Below are 19,852 nucleotides of genomic sequence, written 5' to 3'. Positions count from 1 at the left end.
TGGCCCAAAGGCCCTGGGGAGAAAGTCACAGGGATATTTGCATTTACCACATCCTGGAGGTTTGTGTTCTTTTCCTGATGTCCCTCCCGATCCTGCCTTAGGCTGGGTGACCGGCTCCATCACAGCCACAGTGCAATGGGCTGAGGGCAAAAGAAAGCTGCTGCTTTCTCATCTATCTTCCATCTGGTGGACCTGGGCCTAATCCCTGGGACAAGGATGGTGGATGCAAAAGGCATCACAGGCCCCAGCACCTCCCTCCGACTGGCTCAGCAACGCGGTGGAGTCAGCAGTGTCGTGGTAAATCCTCCCTTCTATCAGGTGAGAGGGTACTTGGGCAGAGAGGCTGGAACACTCCCTAGATCAAGAGCTATCTGAGAAAGTGGAAAGGAATGGTGGCTGAAGCTGGGGAGGAAAACCCACGGGAACCAATAAAGATGATAGGCTTTCCTTTCCCCTCTGAGGCGCTTCTGCTTCTTTGCCTCTAAGACTACTGATCATTAAACCTCTCCTCCCACATTCCCAGTACCAGATGTTTAGGTCTAGGGAAAGATTAGAGGCCAAATGTGACTTAGACTTTTAGGAAGGTCTGCTCAAGCCTGCAGGTAAGTAAGCTCTTTTGATAAAAGCTCTACCTGATGTCAGTGGAAAGCAATCCTAAATAGGTTGGAACCAGACATTCTGAGAATTCCTAAGTAAAAGGAGAGAAGGAAGGGGAAATTTTGGAATTCAGCCTCATGGGTTAACCTCACACATACATTAATGTAAGCCTTTCCTCAGCAAATCTCCACCTTGCTGCCCTGCATCTGCTTTACCCCCAGGTGTCCTGCTGTGGGCCTCTTCCCTGTCCCTGCTGCTGCCCTTGGAGGTGGCCCCCTCTCACAGAGTCTGCCTGTAGCCGCCTGTTCTACATCCTTCTCCACGTGGGGGCGTCAGCAGTCTGCTGCCTCCTGCTGTCAAGGACAGTAGTGGAAAGGGTCTGGGGCAGGGCACATGGGGTAAGTGGAAGGGGGTCGGGTTGCAACTGGGAAAGGATAAAAGGAGAAACCCTGAGATAGACAAGAGATTCAGATTGGGGGCAGGGGACAAATGAGTGGACATACACATGAGAAGTAGGTACCTCTCTATGCATGACTTGCCCTGCCATTTCTCACATGCACCCTCCCCTCCAGATCCAGATGCCCTCGGGGTTGTGTGCCCATCTGTTTGGCCATTCTCACTGCCCAGAGCTCAGTGGCTCTGGGGCTGTGTACCGAGTATGTGCAGGAACTGCCACCTTCCACCTGCTGCAGGCTGTGCTGCTGGTCCACCTCCAATCCCCCACCAGCCTGCGGGCACAGCTGCATAACAGGTTTGTGTGTATTCTTTGGGTGGGGAGAGGAAAGGGAGGGAAGTAGACTGAGTATAGGAAATCCCAAGATGAAGTAATAGCACTGTAAAAAAACAGAAAACAGGTTTAAGTCCCTGCTTCCACTGTACTTGCTATGTGACCATGAGCCACACAGTTAACCTCTTTGAGCTTCTAGTTTCTAAAATGGAGACAACAATGGGGTTATTATATGCAAACCCTTTGTCAACTGTAAAATATTGTCCAGATGTTATTATTTAGGTATCTGAGAGTTCGAATTTGGAAAAGGCTGCAATGGGCCTGTTTCTAGCCCCTCTCAGACAGGACTGATTCCTCTTTCCTATTCTTAGTTGTCTCTTCTCTCCTCTTCCCTATAGTTTTGCTTTCTCCTTTGCCTTCCTCCATAGGTACTGTTCACTCTTCTTTGCCTTTTCTTCTGAGTCTAGTTTTCTCTTTCCCTCCTAACCAGCTTCTGGCTCCTGAAACTGCTGTTCCTGCTAGGTCTCTGTGCTGTTGCCTTCTGCATCCCTGATGAGCATTTCTTCCCAGGTACCTTCCATCTCACATCCTGATCATAAGTAAAATAAAAGATTTTCGAAGAGAAAGGGAGGGTAGGAAAAGGACCAGGAGTAATGAAATGACCAGCTACTTTTTCCCACTGGTGCCCCACTTGCAGCCTGGCATTACATTGGCATCTGTGGAGGCTTCACATTTATCCTGCTGCAGTTGGTGCTTATCTCAGCCTTTGCCCATTCCTGGAACAAGAACTGGTAAGGAGCACATAACCCTAAAAGCTCTTCCTGGGAAGGTTGTCTGACACTACTAGACCCTGTGGAGCTGGGCCATGACAGGTCAATGGTCCCATAGCTTCCCACTGAGCAGTATCAGAAAAAGCTCAAGAATGTGGTGACTCTGTGGGCCAGGTGGGCTGGGTAGTCACACCAGTCTTCTAAGAGAGGAGGAACAGTTGGTAATGGGTAAAGAGTTGGAGTCCCAAGCCACTGCCTACCTCCTACCCTTACTTAGGCAGACGGGTGCAGCCCAAGACTGCCGCTGGTTCCTAGCTGTGCTGCTGGCCACCCTAGGATTCTACAGCATGGCAGGTGTGGCAGCTGTGCTCCTGTTCCACCACTACACACACCCAGCTGGCTGCCTGCTCAACAAGATGCTGCTTAGTCTGCACCTTGGTTTCTGTGGCCTCCTCTCCTTCCTCTCCATCACTCCCTGCATCCGCCACAGTGGGTACATGCCTTGCAACATCCCAGATTTGGGGGACCTTTAGTATATAGCAGATTCCATTAGCCTCCCTAATATGTCAATTCTCTGCTTCCCCCAAAGGGTGGAGAGACAGAAGTGTGGGTGGGGGTACAAGCGGAGGAAACTACCCTGTAGACTAAAGCAATGATCCCCATTCTCCCCAGAGCAACCCCGCTCTGGCCTTCTACAAGCTTCTATCATCAGCTGCTATATCATGTACCTGACTTTCTCTGCGCTGTCCAGCCGTCCTCCAGAGAGTGGTAAGGACAGGACCTGGACCCCTCATGCTAAAACCTTTCTTTGCTCCTGCCAAATACTTAGCTCTTTGTTCTTACCACCTTTCTCTTCTGTTGCCCCTTCTCAGTAATCCTTCACGGACAGAATCACACTCTGTGCCTGCCTGGCCTGAGTAAAATGGAACCCCAAACACCAGATACTTCTGTGGCAGTACTGAGTGCTGGCATCATGTATGCTTGTGTGCTTTTTGCTTGGTACGTACAGCTGTCAAGGGGAGAGGTGTGACAAAATGGAGGATGCCCAGGACAGGGAGGGATGGTCAGGAGATTGTCTGGGACCATGGTTTATTTAAACTTTAGAGCAAGACAAGAGAGTGAGGAAAGCTCCCCATGAACAGAAACAATTTCTAAAAATAGCACTGTCAGATGATCTGTGTGAGATGAAGGGGATAGGGGGAATGACTTGAGAATTAAAAATATGTGCAAAGATTTTACGGCCTTCAAATGAAAAGATTTCTAAATCTTTGGGGGAAAGGGGCTCCGGGAGCAAAACACCCTCCTGAGAGTTACCAATATGGGGGAGTTAGCAGTAAATGCTCTCAGGCAATCCCTCTTGCTATTTGACTGAACCGCTTGAGAACTGTCTCTTCTTTCTCAGCATCGAGGCTTCCAACCTGGCTGAGGTACTTGGGCCCTTGTGGATTATCAGAGTTTACAGCTATGAGTTCCAGGTAAGGATGGAGAGCTCAATATCCCCAGTGCCCCTCCGCACTCACACACAGACACACACACATCCCACCAACCTCTACCCAGAATGCTCAGATTCTAGCTGCTATTACCTTTTATTGAGTACCCACAATGTGCTAGGCACTGTGCTAGATACTTTATACATAATCTCATTTAATTTTATCCTCACAACAACCCTGTGAGGTAGGTATTTGCTCCATTTTACAAATGGAGAAATTGAGGCACAGAAGGTTAAACATCTTACCAAAGTTCCCATAGCCAGTCATATGCTGGAGCTAGCATTTGAACCCAGGTGTGCCTCCACTTTTTACACCAGACTAATCTTTTCAAAGAAGGGGAGTTTCTTATATTAATACCCTCACATTTTTAGTCATTCCAAAACATACTGCCTTTTGTTTTACAGAAGCCCTCACTCTGTTTCTGTTGCCCCAAAACAGTGGAGCCAGAGGAAGGTGAGTGTCAAGTGAGGATCCATAATAAAGTGTAGATTTCTGCAGAATGCCAAAGAGAACTCAGGCGCCTTCACAAAAGAAGCTGGGGATGGGACCGGCCCGGTGGTGCAAGTGGTTAAGTGCACGCACTCCGCTTTGGCGGCCCGGGGTTCACAGGTTCGGATCCCGGGCGTGCACAAACGCACCGCTTGTCTAAGCCATGCTGTGGCAGCGTCCCATATAAAGTGGAGGAAGATGGACACAGATGTTAGCTCAGGGCCAACCTTCCTCAGCAAAAAAAAAAAAGAGGAGGATTGGCATCAGATGTTAGCTCAGGGCTGATATTCCTCACATAAAAAAACAGCAGCAGCAGCTGGGGCAGGGAGGGAAGAGGTGTTTCAGCAGCACTGCTCCCAGCCTCCCTTCCCTCTCCAGGGCAAAGGGGTGCGGCTGCCAGGCCAGCTGACCAAGAGACCTCTCCAGCTCCTCCTGTGCAAGCCCAGCATCTTTCCTACAGCTACTCTACCTTCCACTTCGTCCTCTTTCTTGCATCACTCTATGTCATGGTTACCCTTACCAGCTGGTTCAGGTAGGATGGATGTGGGCCTGGGATACCCTCCTGAAAACCTAGCTATTTTAGGGAAAGAGCAATTCAAGGCCAGTCCTCAGGGTTCTCAGGAGACACACATGGGTCTGCCATATTCTTTGGTGGGGAGCTAGGACAGGTCTAAAAGCTAAGGCCCTGCATATTCTCTAACCAGAGACTTTGGTTCCACAGCTATGAGGGAGCAGAACTGGAAAAGACCTTCACAAAGGGTAGCTGGGCTACCTTCTGGGTCAAGGTTGCCTCATGCTGGGCCTGTGTGCTCCTCTATCTGGGGCTGCTCCTGGCACCATTCTGTTGGTCCCCCACCCAGGATCCCCAGCCTCCTCCTAGCTTCAAGAGACACTGCCATCGCATCAGTATCACCAGATAACAAATATCCAGTCTAGGTTCTTTTAACAAATTGGGGCTCCCTTGAGGTTTACCCATCTTGGCTCAGAGGAGCTGTTCAGCCCAGCAAATACCTCAAAGACACAATGGGCAGTTATCTCCCTTTAGGCCTAAGTCAATACTATATCTGAATTGGACAAAGTGGCCATACATACCCTAATGCCCTGAGCAGAGTATCTGACTCACTGGAGCTACCGTTACATCTTCACTCCAGCTCAAGAGCCTAACTCCCAAGTCAGCAGCTCAGGAACCACTGCTGATCCCAGCAGACAGTGTGGCACCAGCCCTTTCCTGGCTCTCATGGTGCAGATGGGGGCAGGGAAAGACCAACAGGGACTGAAGACTTACTTGGCTCTGTCCTTGGAAACAAAAAGGAAAATAAGCAGTTCAACCCTGGGCACAGGGATCTAAGAAGAAAGGAGCACAGAAACCACCCTAGGTTTTAATCCTGATCTTAAGGTCAAAGGAAGTGGAAAGACAAAAATCACCTTCATACCATGAGGAATGACAGAACAGAAGAGAATGTGAACACTCTGAGAGCAGCTGACCGTGGAAAGTCAGTGAGCAGCAGGATTTTCGGGCCAACTTTCAAGCAGGCGAACAGAGGAAGAATGAGGAAGAGGGGCATAAACTTAGGTTTGGAGCCTTCCTTCTTAGGCCCTCAAATCCATCCTTGGGATGGTGTTCAAGGTCTGAGTCAGGGACAAAAATCACAGAAAAGTCCCCATGGTTCTTAGAGGATTCCTCTACCACATACCCGGAGTACTTGTCTGTCTGTTGTAGTATAATAAAGGATTTTTCTGTGATGTGTCACTTAGTCTACATATCCACAACCTTTTAGAGTCTAAAGTTCTCTCCCCTTTTGGTGGGAAAGGGCAGCCATTCCTCCATCCCCATCCCCCCAAATCCCCAGTCAAACCAGGCGCTCACGGAATTACAAAGCTACTTTTAATACTTTGGGGTAAGCCCCACAGGAATAAAAAACACTGGGAAGGGGTAACCCCTTCACCCCCAGGAGTGGCCCAGGGGGAGAGAGGCTATCTGAGGGGAAGGAAGCACAAAAGGGACCCGCTGCAGACTCAGGGCAAAGGGAATGCCATCGGTGCTGGGACCTGTGAGCACTACAGGAGAAAACGCGAGCGTGGTGGGACTGGCTCCAGGCACACAGGCGAAGGGCAAGAGGGTTGGACACGAAGCCACAAAGCTACTTGGGTTCCTCCTTCTTCTCGTTTGCCTTTTTCTGCTTCTGCTGCATGATCTCCGAGTCCCTGGGGGTAGAGATGATGGGGCACTGGGAGGTACCAGAGGGCAAAAAGGACAAGATGCAGGGGGATGAAGGGCACAAGGATAAGATGGAAGTGGATGGGACAAAATTCAGCGTGTGGCTGCTGTATTCCCACCTTAGGAGAACAAGAGGAAGAGAGCTGAGGCTCAAAAGGCAATCAGTCTCTAGCTGGCTGTTGCCCAAGGGGTCAGAAGTCTGGCCACAGAGGCCCAAGTCTATTCTGTGCTGGGTACCACACCCAGCAACACCACTGAGAAGGTTGGGAGATGGGAGGAGAAGCAAACAGCAAGGAGGGCCAAAAGCACCAGGCTGTGATAACCACTACTGCATTTGAAATGTGAAGCTCCCTGCCCTTGCCCTTAAGGTCAGACCCAGGAGCACTCAGAAATCAGACCGAGGGCAGGCGCCCGCCCCAGTCCCTTCCTGTAAGGCTGTGAGCTAACCATTTGGAGGGTGGGGAGGAAATAAAACCCTAGAGGAAGCAATGTACTCTGCCCCTCACGACTAGTCCAGATGTAAGCGCTGAGGTAGCTCTCCTTCCAGGTACAACCCTTGGTCTAACCCAGGTCTCACCCCGCCCCTCCCCTCCCCTCCCTGGGGCTACCTCTGCTTGCGGGCGGCAGCAGAAAGCCCGTCATCTCGGCGCTTTCCCTTAACCGAGTCGCTCTGCTTTTTCATATTCTTCTGGCGGGCGAGCTCGCGCTGGTTACCGCCTACAGAAAGAAGGTAAAAGGTGAGTCGCGGGGGCCTTTCCGGCCACACACCGGCGACCCTCTTTCCTCACCCGGACACCAGTAGAGTCCAACACTTCATTCCCTGGTCCCCGACACCAGCACACTTCGGGGCCTAGGCTGCTGACTGGGGGAGGAGGGGGGTGGCGAGCTGCCATGGGGCAGGTCACACTGGGGGGTGGAGGGCGGTCAGTCCCGAGGAGCCTGCTAGCGGCATGTTCCGAGTTTCGGGGCGGCCTGGGGGCCGGGACAGATGGTGGTGGTGTGTGTAGACGGTGTGGGTCTCTGTGGGGGATGGGCTGGGGCCCGGAGTAGGAGCTCTGGGTCTATCAGAGGGCACAAGGCTTCTGACCAAACCGCGGAAGGTCGGGGAGAGCCTCTGCCTGACTCGAGAGGGGGGTTCTCAAGAAGTAGCGGTGGGCAAAGGGCCGATTTCCGGGCTCCGAGTGTGAGGGGCGCTAAAGAGCGCTCCCAGAGAAGGGCCTCGCTGGGGAGGCCAAGAGAAGGTCAATGCCGGGACTCAGCAGCGGTGTTCAGGGTGGACGCGGAGAAAAGGGCAAGGGGCGGGGGTCTCGGTGCTCACGGGTCATGGCGACGGCAGCGGCTCCGGCCTGCCTCCGTTGCGTCCCCTCGTTCAGTCCGACGTTGCAGGCCCCGCCCCTTTCTCGCGGCGTAACGAAGTCGTCCTTTCCACCCCGCCTCTTCGCGCCCGGACGCCAGCTCCTATTGGACACGAAGAAACACGTGGGGCCGCGGGCCACGCGCAAGCCCGGGAGGGTGAGGAGGGGAGGTTCGCAGGCCGAGCGCGCTGCGTGGGGAGGGGCTTCCCGGGCAAGGCGTTGGGTCGGGCGGGGAGAAAGTAGGCCGGGTCACGTGGGCAGGGTGGGGGTGGAGGGGTGCGGCTGGCGATGTGGCGCTCCCGCGGGCTGGAGCACGTGACCTGGGCGAGTGATCTCACGCGTGGACCGTTTGGGACACTGACAACTCACCCAGAAGGAACGCTGCGGGGCAGGGGGTGGGAGTGCTTTCCCCAGAGCTGAAATGGTTATTAGGACTCTGGGAGTAAGCTTGGCCCTGTTACTTAAGAGCCCCCTACCACCCCGTTTGGACGCTTGAGTTGTTCACATAATCATGTAAAATCATGTACAAAACGCAACTTCAGAAATCCCTCAGGCCAGGCTGGTGGCGTAGTGGTTAAGTTCGTGGGCTCAGCTTTGGCGGCTGGGGATCTCAGGTTTGTGGCCTGGGCGCAGAGTTAGGCACCACTTACCAAGCTATGCTGTGGCAGGCGTCCCAGAAATAAGTAGAGGAAGATGGGCATGGATGTTAGCCTAGGGACAATCTTCCTCAGCAAAAAGAGGAGGATTGGCAACAGATGTTAGGTCAGGGCTAATCTTCCTCACCAAAAACAGAAAGAAATTTCATACCAGCCACATTGTCCCACCACCCCAAACGCCTCCAGTATAGAAAGTGGGAGCCACATCCCTTATGTCCTAAAACTTTGGTCCTGCTCATTTCCCACAGAAACTTTAAATGTGAAGATGCCGTAGCTTGGAAGTATTGGAGGACCCCCCCCCACCCCCAAAAACACAGTTGGATCATGGACCTAAGTGATTGGGAAATGCGCATACTATGTCCCTTGCTCCCTCTGGACGTTTCCCCACTGTACTCTCTCCACCAGACACACCTGATTTGTAAGATGTAGTTGAATAGGGCAAAAAGCTTAGGTTTCCCACTAAACTCTTTCTCATTCCCAGCTTTGTTAATCTTCCATTTATAAGACTCCCCACCAGTCCTGTGTAATTCATTGGATAAAGGAGAAATGCTTGGGAAACATCACAGGAAAGGACTGGTTGTAAATTTTAACTTGTGATTTTCTCCAGCTAGTGCCCATAGCTAACCTAGTTGAGGCTGGAACTTCAAACTGGTTTCCCCCTCAATCTAGAGCTAATGGGAATGCAATAAACCTCAGTCAGTACCATCCTTGCAATTCTTGCCATACCCAAGTATCACTTGAACTACTGTCTATTACTTAAAATTTTTCTATCAGTCTTAAAGAATTTAACTTCATATTCCTTTAGTAAATTTTTTTTTCTTTTGAGGAAGATTAGCCCTGAGCTAACATCTGTTGCCAATCCTCCTCTTTTCGCTGAGGGAGATTGGCCCTGGGCTAACATTCGTGCCTATCTTCCTCTACTTTATATGTGGGACGCCTGCCACAGCATAGCTTGACAAGCAGTGCATAGATTCATGCCTGGGATCCAAACTTGAGCACCCCAGGCCGCCAAAGCGGAGCATGGGAACTTAACCACCATGCCACCAGGCCAGCCCTATCTTTAGTAGATTTATAATTTTATTTATTTATTTTTTTCCTCCAAAGCCCCAGTAGATAGTTGTATGTCATAGCTGCACATGCTTCTAGTTGCTGTATGTGGGACACGGCCTCAGCATGGCGAGATAAGCGGTACGTTGGTGCACGCCCAGGATCCCAATCCGGGCCGCCAGCAGCGGAGCGTGCGCGCTTAACCACTAAGCCACAGGACCGGCCCTATCTGTAGTAAATTTAAAATCAGTATCCCCTGCCCACAAACAGAAAGTAACTATAAAAGTAAATACAGTAAAATGAAGTATATTGTTAAATTCTACCAAAATAATATCACTGTCAAAGGTGCTGAGCCTGGGGCCTGCCCTCTCTTTCTTAAAAAGAGAAATTAACAAGTGTTAGGTAATAATGCATGTCTTCCAAACTGAAGCTTTCTCTTGACATAGTCAGAAGATTGAAAAGCATTCAATTTTTATACTTTCAATATTATTTAATGCTATGTCTCTCTGTACTAACTAAATTTACTTAGACCACCAGTAGCACATATCCCACCCTTTGGTACATACTAAGTGTAATAGACCAATGTATGGTGGCACACATGATAATGCACAAGTCCTGACTCACTGGATTTGATTTTGGACATTTATTTTCTCTGTGCTTCAATTCCTTTATATGTAAGATGGGAATAATACCTACCCCTTAGTGTTGTGGAAAAGATTAATATAGATAACTTGATATAAAGGGCTTGACCCATAACAGGCATTCGGTTAATGCCTCCTCCATCTGCCTTCTTCAAGTCCTAGAACTTCCTCTTCCTTCGCCGTATTCCTCTAACCCCTCTGTGGTAGCCAGTCTCTGATATGGCCCCTAATGATTCCTCCCTCCTGGTATTCACATCCTGTGTAGTCCTCTCCCACACTGAAGCAGGTTTGGTCTGTGTGACCAATGGAATATGGCAGAAGTGATGGTATGTCACTTCTGATGCTAAATCATAAAAGACATTGTGGCTTCTGCTTTCCTCTCTCTTGGATGGCAGGAGGGAGGAGCCAGCTGCCATGTCATGAGGAGAGGCCTACATGGTGAAGAACTGAAGCTGCTGGCCAATAGCCAGGAGAGAAAGAAAATACCTCCATTTAAACTCAGCACAGAGTTGATAGGGAATAAATTAGAGAAAATGAGGAGCCAGGGGTCTGAAGCAGAGAAGGAGATGAGGCAGGGTTTAGGGACCCCAGATATAAAGTAAGAAGATAAGGAAACTGGACTTGAAGGATGGGGACATCACCTGCAGACCTACAGCAACAGTCTGACCACAATTCATAAGAAGAATTTGGGCTATCTGGCTTCCCAGCCCCAGGTTCCCAATGGAACCAAGCCACATGGGTCCCTTTGCATGTAAAGAGACCACAGAACCAGTCCCATGGGGAAAGCCAAACCAGCCAGAGATGAGTGAAACAGTGTAGGATGAGGAAGCAAGTTCCCTTTGACACCTGCTACCTCCTTATCAACTCCAGCAGCTCAGGTGGGTGAGAGATTGGAACAACCCCGTAACCAGTCTCCTCTTATTAACTCCTCTTATCAACCCCATGCTGAAGAGTCTGTTTCCAATTCTGTCAGGACCTAGACTGGTTGCCACACCTCCAGTCTAATTTTTCTATGAGTTGCCCCCCAAAATTCATTCTTTCAACAAATATTCATTGTGTTGTACACCAACTATGTGCCAACGGTTGTATTCAGCATTAGGTATACAGTGATGAACAAAACATATATATCTCTATACTCATGGAACGTATAGCGCAGAGAAGAAACAGCTCTCTCTCTATATATATAGTACATATATATGTATTTCTGTGTGTATATACATCTATATATAGTATACGCAAATTGGTTGTGATAATTGCTTTGAAGGAAAAGAATAGATTCTACACAAGGGTGATATTCAAAATATTTAACAGGATGCACAGCATAAGCACCCACCCATGAAAACAGGGGTCAGTGTAATCTGCATGAAGACTCTCTGTGAACAATTCTACTACCTGTCCTAGTATGAAATCATAGCATTGCTGGTTGTATGAAGAGAGTATACCTGCAGACCTCATAGACCCTAACTTTGATTAGGGAAGTAAAGCAAGTGATATTTGAGCTGAGGCAAAAGGATGAAGAGTTAGCCAAGCCAAGGAAGGAGGGACAAGGAGAACATTTCAGGAGAGGCAACAGCATGTGTGAAGGCCCTAAGGCCCTGCTCCCTCAGGCCATCCCATAAAGAGCCACAAAGTTAGTGGATAGGTACCAGGCAGGTCACAAATGCCTAGTGAGCAGAGTAGTGTGAAACTAGGTCAGTGAGGAAGGTAGGACAGTGACATGATCTGAGTTACTACTTCTGATACCACTACTAGCTAACATTAAGTGAGTGTTTATTAAGTACATTAAGTATATTTTTCTTGTGTGAGCCTCACAATGACCTTTTGAGATGTCATTATCCTCTTTCTACTGATTTAGAAACCTTCGTACAGGCAGGTTAAATAACTTTCTCAAGGAAACTCAGATAATAAAGGTTGGGGCTGAGAGTCTAACCCAGCCTCTGCTCTTGTCAGCAGGATGTAAATTTTGAAGAGATCACTCTGTTGTGGGAGGAAAATGGATTACAACAGATAAATGGAAATGAGGAGACCAGTCAGGAGGCTATCACAGACATCAGGGATGCTAGGCCTCATTTGGTAACAGATAACTGAAATGTAGTTCAGACCCATTTGGGCAAGAAGGGGAATTTGTTAGTTTACCTAACCAAACTGGGGGTTGGGCTGGGGTGTGGCTGACTGCAGGGAAAACTAAAAGCAGTGACAGGGGGATCCCTCCAAGTTTGTTATCTTTGCTTTATTTTCTCAGACCCAAATCCCTTGAAATGATAGGAAATGGCCACCAATGGTACCTGCCCTCAAATCTCACAGCTTGTCCAAGAGAGATGGTCTTGAGTCACTTCCTTTTGTTTCAGTTTTTAAATCCCAGGACAGGGCTCTGATGGGTCAGGTGCCCACCCTTGTGGTGGGGAGGTGAATGTGGGGCGGGATATAATGAGAGCAGCCCCCACCAGAATCACATGATTAGTATGGGGAAGGAACAGGTTTATCAAAGAAAAGGAGTTTGTTGCCCCAAAAAGGAGAATGCTAGACAGATAAAACAAAAGATGTCCATTACATCAAGGAAGAGAAGATAGCCACTTAGACTGAAATGGCGGCAGCAGAAATGGCAAAAAGTGTTCAGCTTCAAAATATATTTTGGAGATTCAGTGAGAGAGGAAGATACTATTGATTCCTGGGTTCATTCATGTCTTCATCAAATATTAAGTAAACACCTATTATGTGCCAGACACTTCTAGGCACTGGTTACATAGTGGTGAGGAAAACAGACATGGTCTCTGACCTCATGAAGTTAACACTTTAGTGGAGGAGATTGACAATTTACAGGTAAACAAATCAAACAATATAAAATTACAATTTGTGCTGTGTTAAAAGAGAAACAAAGATGTGAGGGTGAAGAATAATGGGAGAGACCCACTTCTGAGGTAACATTTAAACTGAGGCCTGGAGCCAGTTGTTGGAAAAGTAGAAGAGGATTCCAGCAGTGCAGTTGAATCCCTAACATTCCTAACATCCCTCCTTTATCAAGCAAAGGCAATGCAGTTTTAGGAAATTCTCCCCCTCCTCGCTGTATTCCAAGAGTGGTCCTGAATGGCTAAGTCAATCAAAGTAAACTCATCTCTCTTAGTATTGATTGGCTCAGGAACCCATGCCTAAGCCAATTATTGTGTGGTATTCGCCTGGTGACAGTTATTGGTTCAGGAGTTAGCATTGACCTAAACTGGCCTGATTAGACCAAAGGGAAGGACTTTTGTTCCATTGTGAGGGGAGCGACAGTGCTCTCTCCCACCAGCTTGAACAAGGAAGCATATAGCTCCTACTGCTCCTGGCTCCTATCACATTCAAGGGCTAGCCTTAGGTTGAAACAAAGTGAGTGGCAGAAAGAATCTCAGTCCTTGATGATGCTCTTGGGCCACTGGCTACAACAGTTGTAACATTTGTTCCACCTCTGAGCTTCCTGCTATGGAAACCACCATATTTCTTTTTTGTTTAAGTTGCCTTGAGTCAGATTTTTGTTACTTTAGCCAAATACATTTTAATCAATACACAGACAACGGGAACAGCCATGGCTGTTTGCCATGAGATGGGAAAAAGCTTGGATAATTAGATGAATTTAAGGAGTCACGTAATGAAATGACCCAGTCAGATTATCTTAAAGTGCAACCAGCCCTCTCCGTGTATACCAAGCTTCCAGTCAGCTTTGTAGTGCCTTGCTTGTAGAGATGAGTGCATAGCCAAGAATCACCAAGTATTGGAGAAAATACTGTTAACATAAAAATAGGCCAAAACAGAAACAGACAATAAGCAATCAGAGTATACAGAAACAATTCCAGGAGCAAAAGAAAATGGAAGGGGCACTATAATTAGTACCCTTAGAGATGAAGAGGATATTGAACAAAAATAGGGGAACTATAAAAAACAAACATTCAGAGAATAGTAAAGAGCTCTTGGAGTGGCTGGCCCGGTAGCGGTTAAGTTTGCATGTTCTGCTTCAGCAGCCCAGGGTATGCCGGTTCGGATCCTGGGCGCGGACTTACTCACCACTCATCAGGCCTAGCTGAGGCGGCGTGCCACATAGCAGAGCTGCAACTCTACAACTATGATACACAACTATGATACACAACTATGTACTGGGGCTTTGGGGAGAGAAAAGAAAAAGAGGAAGATTGGCAACAGATGTTAGCACAGGGCCAATCTTCCTCAAAAAAAAAAAAAGAGCTCTTGGAAATTAAAAATATGATAGCTGAAAGGAAAATATCAATAGAAGGGTTGGAAAATAAAAGCTGAAGAAATATTCCAGGAAATTGGACAAAAAGATGATAGATAATAGAAGAGGAAAAAATAAGAAAATTAGAGAATCAGTTCAGGAGGTCGGACATCTGAATTATATGAGTTTCGGAATGAGAAGAAAGTAAAACTAAAATGGATGGGGCCCACAGAGCGCTCAGCACAAGGAATGAGAAAAGATCTACGTATCAGAACCACATATCAGAACACTGGAGTCAAAGAGAAGATCCTAAAGGCTTACAAGACACAAAATAGGTAACATACCAAGGATGAAGAATCAGAATGACTTGAGCAACAACAACGGAAGCCAGAAGACAATGGAGCAATGTCATCAAATACAGATCTGAAGAAAATTAATTAACAACCTAGACTTTTTCACCTAGCCACGCAATCAATTAAGAATGAAAATAGAATAAAGACATACGAAATCTCAAAGGACTTACCTACCATGCACCCCTTTCACAAAGCTATTGGAGATGTACTCCACCAAAATGAGGGAGTAAACAAAAACAAAGTCATAGGATCCAGGAAAAAGGGTGTCCAACATAGAAGATAAGTGAAGGAAATCCCCAGCCTGCTGGTGAAAGGCTATCCCAGGATGACAGATTTGCAGCAGGCTTAGAGAGCAACAATTTCAGATTGGAGTAGGAGGATGAAAGGTTCTGGAGGCTTATATCTAAGAAAAAAATGGAAACTGATAAAACAAATTATGTGATTGCATTTGAATATATTAAGATGGAGATTTCTACTTCTAGAATAGTATGAGACTTGATAATAAGTACATAACTAAGTAAACTAAAAATGATATAATTATTAAATTTGGGGGGAAAACATACAAGAAAGGAAATGTAAACAGTACACTGTGTCACAGCTTGCAAATAACATTTACACACTCATAAAATGTAAACATTCAATATTGATCTAACAAAAATAACATTACTACATTATGAGAATGGAGAGAGAGAAAGTACATGCATATTCATGTGAAGGATGAGGGAGTTAAGTCTTCATTTTTAAAATAGAAGTCAGCAGCTAATATCTGAAACTTAAAAATCCAGAAATGGCATGATATTTAGAAAAAACAATAAATGCCGGAAGAAACACCTGAGAGTTGTAACCTCCTTTAAACAATGGGAAGCAGAGATAAGGGATAAGGATTACTATTTTTCATTGTGTCTTGTACAGAACTTGTATGAACATGTATAGCTTCTGTAAAAACAAATAAATACTAAGTTAAAAACCCAACCATGCTAATGAATGAAATAGCCTAGGAGGAGAGAGTGGAATGAGAAGGAGTCTAGGTACTGATCTCTCAGCAACTCTTTATTGTGTGTCACTAGCTGTCAGAGATGCATCCCCCTTGTCTCTGTCCCCCCACTCCTAGTGGGCAATACGTCTGGATTGAGAGAAGAAAGGGTTGATAGAAAGAAAGAGAAGAACCTCCAGGAGCAGATCCAGAGACAAGGATACCCAGGAAAGGGGAAGAATCCAGAAAGAGCATGGCTAGGGTTATCCCCATAGGGAAGATGGCTTTGCCTTGGGAGCAGGTTCTAAGTTCTGAGAGACCCAGGGCCAGCTGAGGTCTCCATTCTTTTTTTTTGCTCTGTTTTGTGAGGAAGATCAGCCCTAAGCTAACATCCGATGCCAATCCTCCTCTTTTTTGCTGAGGAAGACCGGCCCTGGTCTAACATCCGTGCCCATCTTCCTCTACTTTATATGGGATGTTGCCATAGCATGGCTTGACAAGCGGTGCATCGGTGCGCGCCCGGGACCGAACCTGCGAACCCTGGGCCGCTGAATTGGAGTGCGCCACTTGACCGCTGTGCCCCCAGGCTGGCCCCTGAGGTCTCCATTCTTGAAGAGCTACTAAATATGGACCAGGAAATGCCTGAAGAAAAGAGCTAAGGTACATTCCTTCTTCACCTTGGGCTTCTCCTGGGCTAGGTGATGACGTCTCATTCCTGACCACTGGTGCTCCTGAATGGCTTCTTGCCTCCACTGAGCACCTCCTGCCTGTACTACCTACCTCTGTGAACATATCATGAGCAAAGCTAGGGTCCCAGAGTGGCACCTCCTCCCAGATACCTCTGCTTCTCCCTTGGTTCAGCTGAATTGCATTTGCATTATTCAGACATTCATAAATTCTATCTCCTCCCCTTTCCTTTGAGAGACACCAGGGAGATAAGTAGGCTTCCCTGATAGTCTCCAACCCCTTCCAAATTCCAATTCTCTTCTCTGCTTCCCTCTCCCTCCAGCCCACTCCCTGATTACTAAAATCCTCAATTACTACACAGTCCTGTCAACCCTCTCTCCTATAGCAATCTACTTATCTGTTCTCTTCAAGTGTTCCCTTTCTAGTTCTCCCTCAGAAGGCAAGGAGCTAGTACATAGCAGAGTCTGGGCTGCTCCCTAGTACCATGCTGGAAAATAAGTATGGCCCTACTCCTGCTAGACTCAAGACAGGGTTTCAAATTCTTGTGCTGGGGCCATCTATTAAAGTGTACCCTCAGTTCAGCAGCAGCAGGACCCTGGGGGAAAATGTAGCTCCCAGTAAAGTGAGCTCTCTCAGTGCAGAGTTACACCCCAATGCTACAGGGCTTGCAGGCCCAGAAGACTCTGATAAGAAGGAGAGAAACATCCCCATGTCCAATGGACAGGATCCCCAGCTCCAAAGTATGTGGAGTGATGAGGAGGATGAGAGTAAAAGGGATGAGAAAACTCAAAGCAATAACTCTATAGAAACAGGGCCACATGCACATCTGGACGATGTCTTCTTCTGCCTCTTCCATATACCTTGATGCAGAACCTGTCCTGGTGTAGAAGAGTATGGGCTGTTGATGTGGCATGACCTCGTGAGTGTGAAAAGAACACAGGCTCTAGGGCTGGCCTGGTTGCATAGTGGTTAAGGTTTCACTCTCCACTTCAGCTCCAGAATAATACATTTTTAAAAATATACCCATGGTGGGGCCAGCCCGGTGGCGCAAGCGGTTAGGTGTGTGAACTCTGCTGCGGCGGCCTGGGGTTCGCCGGTTCGGATCCCAGGCGCGCACCGATGCACCGCTTGGCGAGCCATGCTGTGGTGGCATCCCATATAAAGTGGAGGAAGATGGGCACGGATGTTAGCCCAGGGCCAGTCTTCCTCAGCAAAAAAAAAAAGAGGAGGCTTGGCATTGGATGTTAGCTCAGGGCTGATCTTCCTCACACACACAAAAAATACACCCATGGTATTTGTACATCCATGGTTTTTTGTTTTTGTTTTTGCTTTTGCTGAGGAAGATTCACCTGAGCTAACATCCATCGCCACTCTTCCTCTTTTTTGTGTGTGTGTGAGCCACTGCCACAGCATGGCTACTTACAGATGGGTGGTGTGGTTCTGTGCCTGGGAACCAAACCCAGGCCACCAAAGGCACGCCGAACTTTAACCACTAAGCCATTGGGGCTGGCCCTGTACACCCGTGTTTATAGCAGTATTATTCACAATAGCCAAAAGGTGGAAGCAACTCAAGTGTCCATTGACAGATGAATGGACAAGGAAATGTGATATATACACACAATGGAATTTTATTCAGCCTTAAAAAGGAATGAAATTCTGACACATGCTACAACATGGATGGACCTTGAGGATATTATGCTAAGTGAAATAAGCCAGTCACTAAAAGACAAATCCGTATGATTCCACTTATGAGGTATCTAGAGTAGTAAAATTCATAGGTCACAAAAGAGAAAGGTGGTTACCAGGGGCTAGGAGGAGGCAGAAATGGAGAGTTGTTGTTTAATGGTTATAGAGTTTCCATCTTGCAAGATGAAAAGCGTGATGGACAGGGCCAGCCCCGTGGCTTAGCAGTTAAGTGAGCACGCTCCGCTACTGGTGGCCCAGGTTCGGATCCCGGGCGCGCACAGACGCACCGCTTCTCCGGCCATGCTGAGGCCGCGTCCCACATGCAGCAACTAGAAGGATGTGCAACTATGACTTACAACTATCTACTGGGGCTTTGGGTAAAAAAAAAGGAGGAGGATTGGCAATAGATGTTAGCTCAGAGCCGGTTTTCCTCAGCAAAAAGAGGAGGATTAGCACGAATGTTAGCTCAGGGCTGATCTTCCTCACAAAAAAATAATAAAATAAAATAAAATAAATAAAAAAAAAGTGGTGGAGATTGGTTGCACAACAATGTGAATGTACTTAACACTACTGAACTGTACACTTAAAAATGATGAAGATAGTGAATGTGTATTTTACCACAATTAAAAATTTAAAAAAAAATTTAAATATATGGGATAATAAAGGAAAACAATTATATTCAAATATAGTTATAAAAATATTAAAATGTTTTTGGTATAGTAACAGGGCATTTCTATCAATACATTAAATAAAAAGATCTAGGGGCCGGCCCGGTGGTGTAGTGGTTAAGTTCATGCTCTCCACTTCAGCAGCCCAGGGTTCGCAGGTTCAGATCTCGGGCGTGGACTTATGCATCACTTATCAAGCCATGCGGTGGCAGCCATCCCACGTATAAAGTAGAGGAAGATGGGCACGGATGTTAGCCCAGAGCCAATCTTCCTCAGCAAAGAGAGGAGGATTGGCAACAGATGTTAGGTCAGGACTAATCTTCCTCACCAAAAAAAGAAAAGGATCTAGAGGCAAATCTAATAACGATTGTAATTATAAAGTGGTGATGACTGCAAATGATGTTTAAGTATCTCTCCAACAACTGTAATGTGAAATGAAAATATCCATTATTTCTATTGGTGGGAACATCACAGGTATTGCCAGTACCAGTGTTTTGTTGCCGACATTCATAATCAAAGGAGATATTAGATTTCTGTTAGAGGTTAGTGAAAATAAAGATGTAATTTTTTCCTTTCCAAGTTCACAGAATCCCTGAATTCTATGATCTTCAGACCCAAGTTTAGAACCTCTGCCTTATGACTTTGGATAACCACTTAGCTTCTCTAAGCTGCATTTTTCTCATCGGTCCTTAGTGTTGGACGCATTCCCAACTCATTCACTCTCATGCTTCTAGGCAATTATTTCACACTCATTTTCATACCTTAATCCCCATCACTCCTCTCTCATCCTCTCTTTCAGATGCTGCCTACTTCACTGAGAAATTTGAAGCAATCAGAAGAGAACTTCCACAGACTCTCACCACGTCTGCCTACCTCCTGCACCTGCACCCACCTTCGTTGCCTGTGTGGCCTGTTCGCATAGATGAACTGTCCATACTCCTGTGGAAAGCAAATCTTGAACAGATCTCATCCCCTCTAACTTAATCAAGGACAGCACTCCAGCAATCCTCTCCTCTCTCCTACATCATCAATGTTTTGGACCTACTCCCCAAATAATTCCCATCAGCATACAAACATGCTATTTCTCCCACTGTAAAAATCTTCTCTTGATCCTATTTCCCCCCGACAGTTAACTCCCTATTTCTTTGCCCCCATATTTGGCAAAACTCAAATTTCTTATATTTTCTGTATATTCCTTTTCTACCATTTTCTCCAAGCCAACTCACGTCAGGCTTTCATCCCATTTCACCAGAACTGCTCCTGTTAATGTTACCAATGAACCCACATTGCTAAA

General features: G+C 47.0%; 2 protein-coding genes and 1 long non-coding RNA gene across 5 annotated transcripts; 2 read left to right on the top strand and 1 right to left on the bottom strand.

The window, feature by feature from the left end:
* Positions 1-213: 213 nt before the first annotated feature.
* SERINC4 (serine incorporator 4) lies at positions 214-5,849 on the top strand. Its single transcript, XM_058541464.1, is given in 13 exon segments — positions 214-318; positions 819-995; positions 1,170-1,348; positions 1,815-1,894; positions 2,022-2,115; positions 2,372-2,583; positions 2,767-2,862; positions 2,967-3,093; positions 3,497-3,569; positions 3,989-4,037; positions 4,452-4,605; positions 4,795-4,978; positions 4,980-5,849. Coding segments are annotated over 13 exon segments (1,557 nt in total). The 5' UTR covers positions 214-216; the 3' UTR covers positions 5,010-5,849.
* An 87-nt stretch (positions 5,850-5,936) lies between these two features.
* Positions 5,937-7,714, bottom strand: SERF2 (small EDRK-rich factor 2). 2 transcript variants are annotated; one of them, XM_058541463.1, is made up of 3 exons: positions 7,610-7,690; positions 6,900-7,008; positions 5,937-6,301 (listed from the first exon to the last, which is right to left on the bottom strand). In XM_058541463.1, the coding sequence occupies exons 1-3, from the start codon at positions 7,614-7,616 to the stop codon at positions 6,016-6,018; spliced, it is 402 nt and encodes a 133-aa protein (XP_058397446.1). In that variant the 5' UTR covers positions 7,617-7,690; the 3' UTR covers positions 5,937-6,015. The 2 variants fall into 2 exon arrangements, with proteins under 2 accessions (XP_058397446.1, XP_058397445.1); XM_058541462.1 differs by having other exon boundaries at positions 6,120-6,278; positions 7,610-7,714.
* LOC131406029 (uncharacterized) lies at positions 6,781-19,852 on the top strand. Of its 2 annotated transcripts, none has more exons than XR_009220046.1 (2): positions 6,781-7,028; positions 19,358-19,852. It is a non-coding gene; the product is annotated as an uncharacterized LOC131406029 (long non-coding RNA). The 2 variants fall into 2 exon arrangements; XR_009220045.1 differs by lacking the exon at positions 6,781-7,028 and adding an exon at positions 15,969-16,177.

The sequence above is a fragment of the Diceros bicornis genome, chromosome 5 (genome assembly GCF_020826845.1).
Source record: "Diceros bicornis minor isolate mBicDic1 chromosome 5, mDicBic1.mat.cur, whole genome shotgun sequence".
Lineage (NCBI taxonomy): Eukaryota > Metazoa > Chordata > Mammalia > Perissodactyla > Rhinocerotidae > Diceros > Diceros bicornis.
Note: the sequence above shows the minus strand (reverse complement) of the source record. Positions and strands in the feature narration are given on the sequence as shown.

Bases quoted from the DNA above. Each gene is read 5' to 3' on its own strand.
- SERF2 (XM_058541463.1), bottom strand. The intron at 6,302-6,899 runs GTAGCCCCAGGG...GGTACCTCCCAG, and splicing joins GCTGCCGCCCGCAAGCAGAG to TGCCCCATCATCTCTACCCC.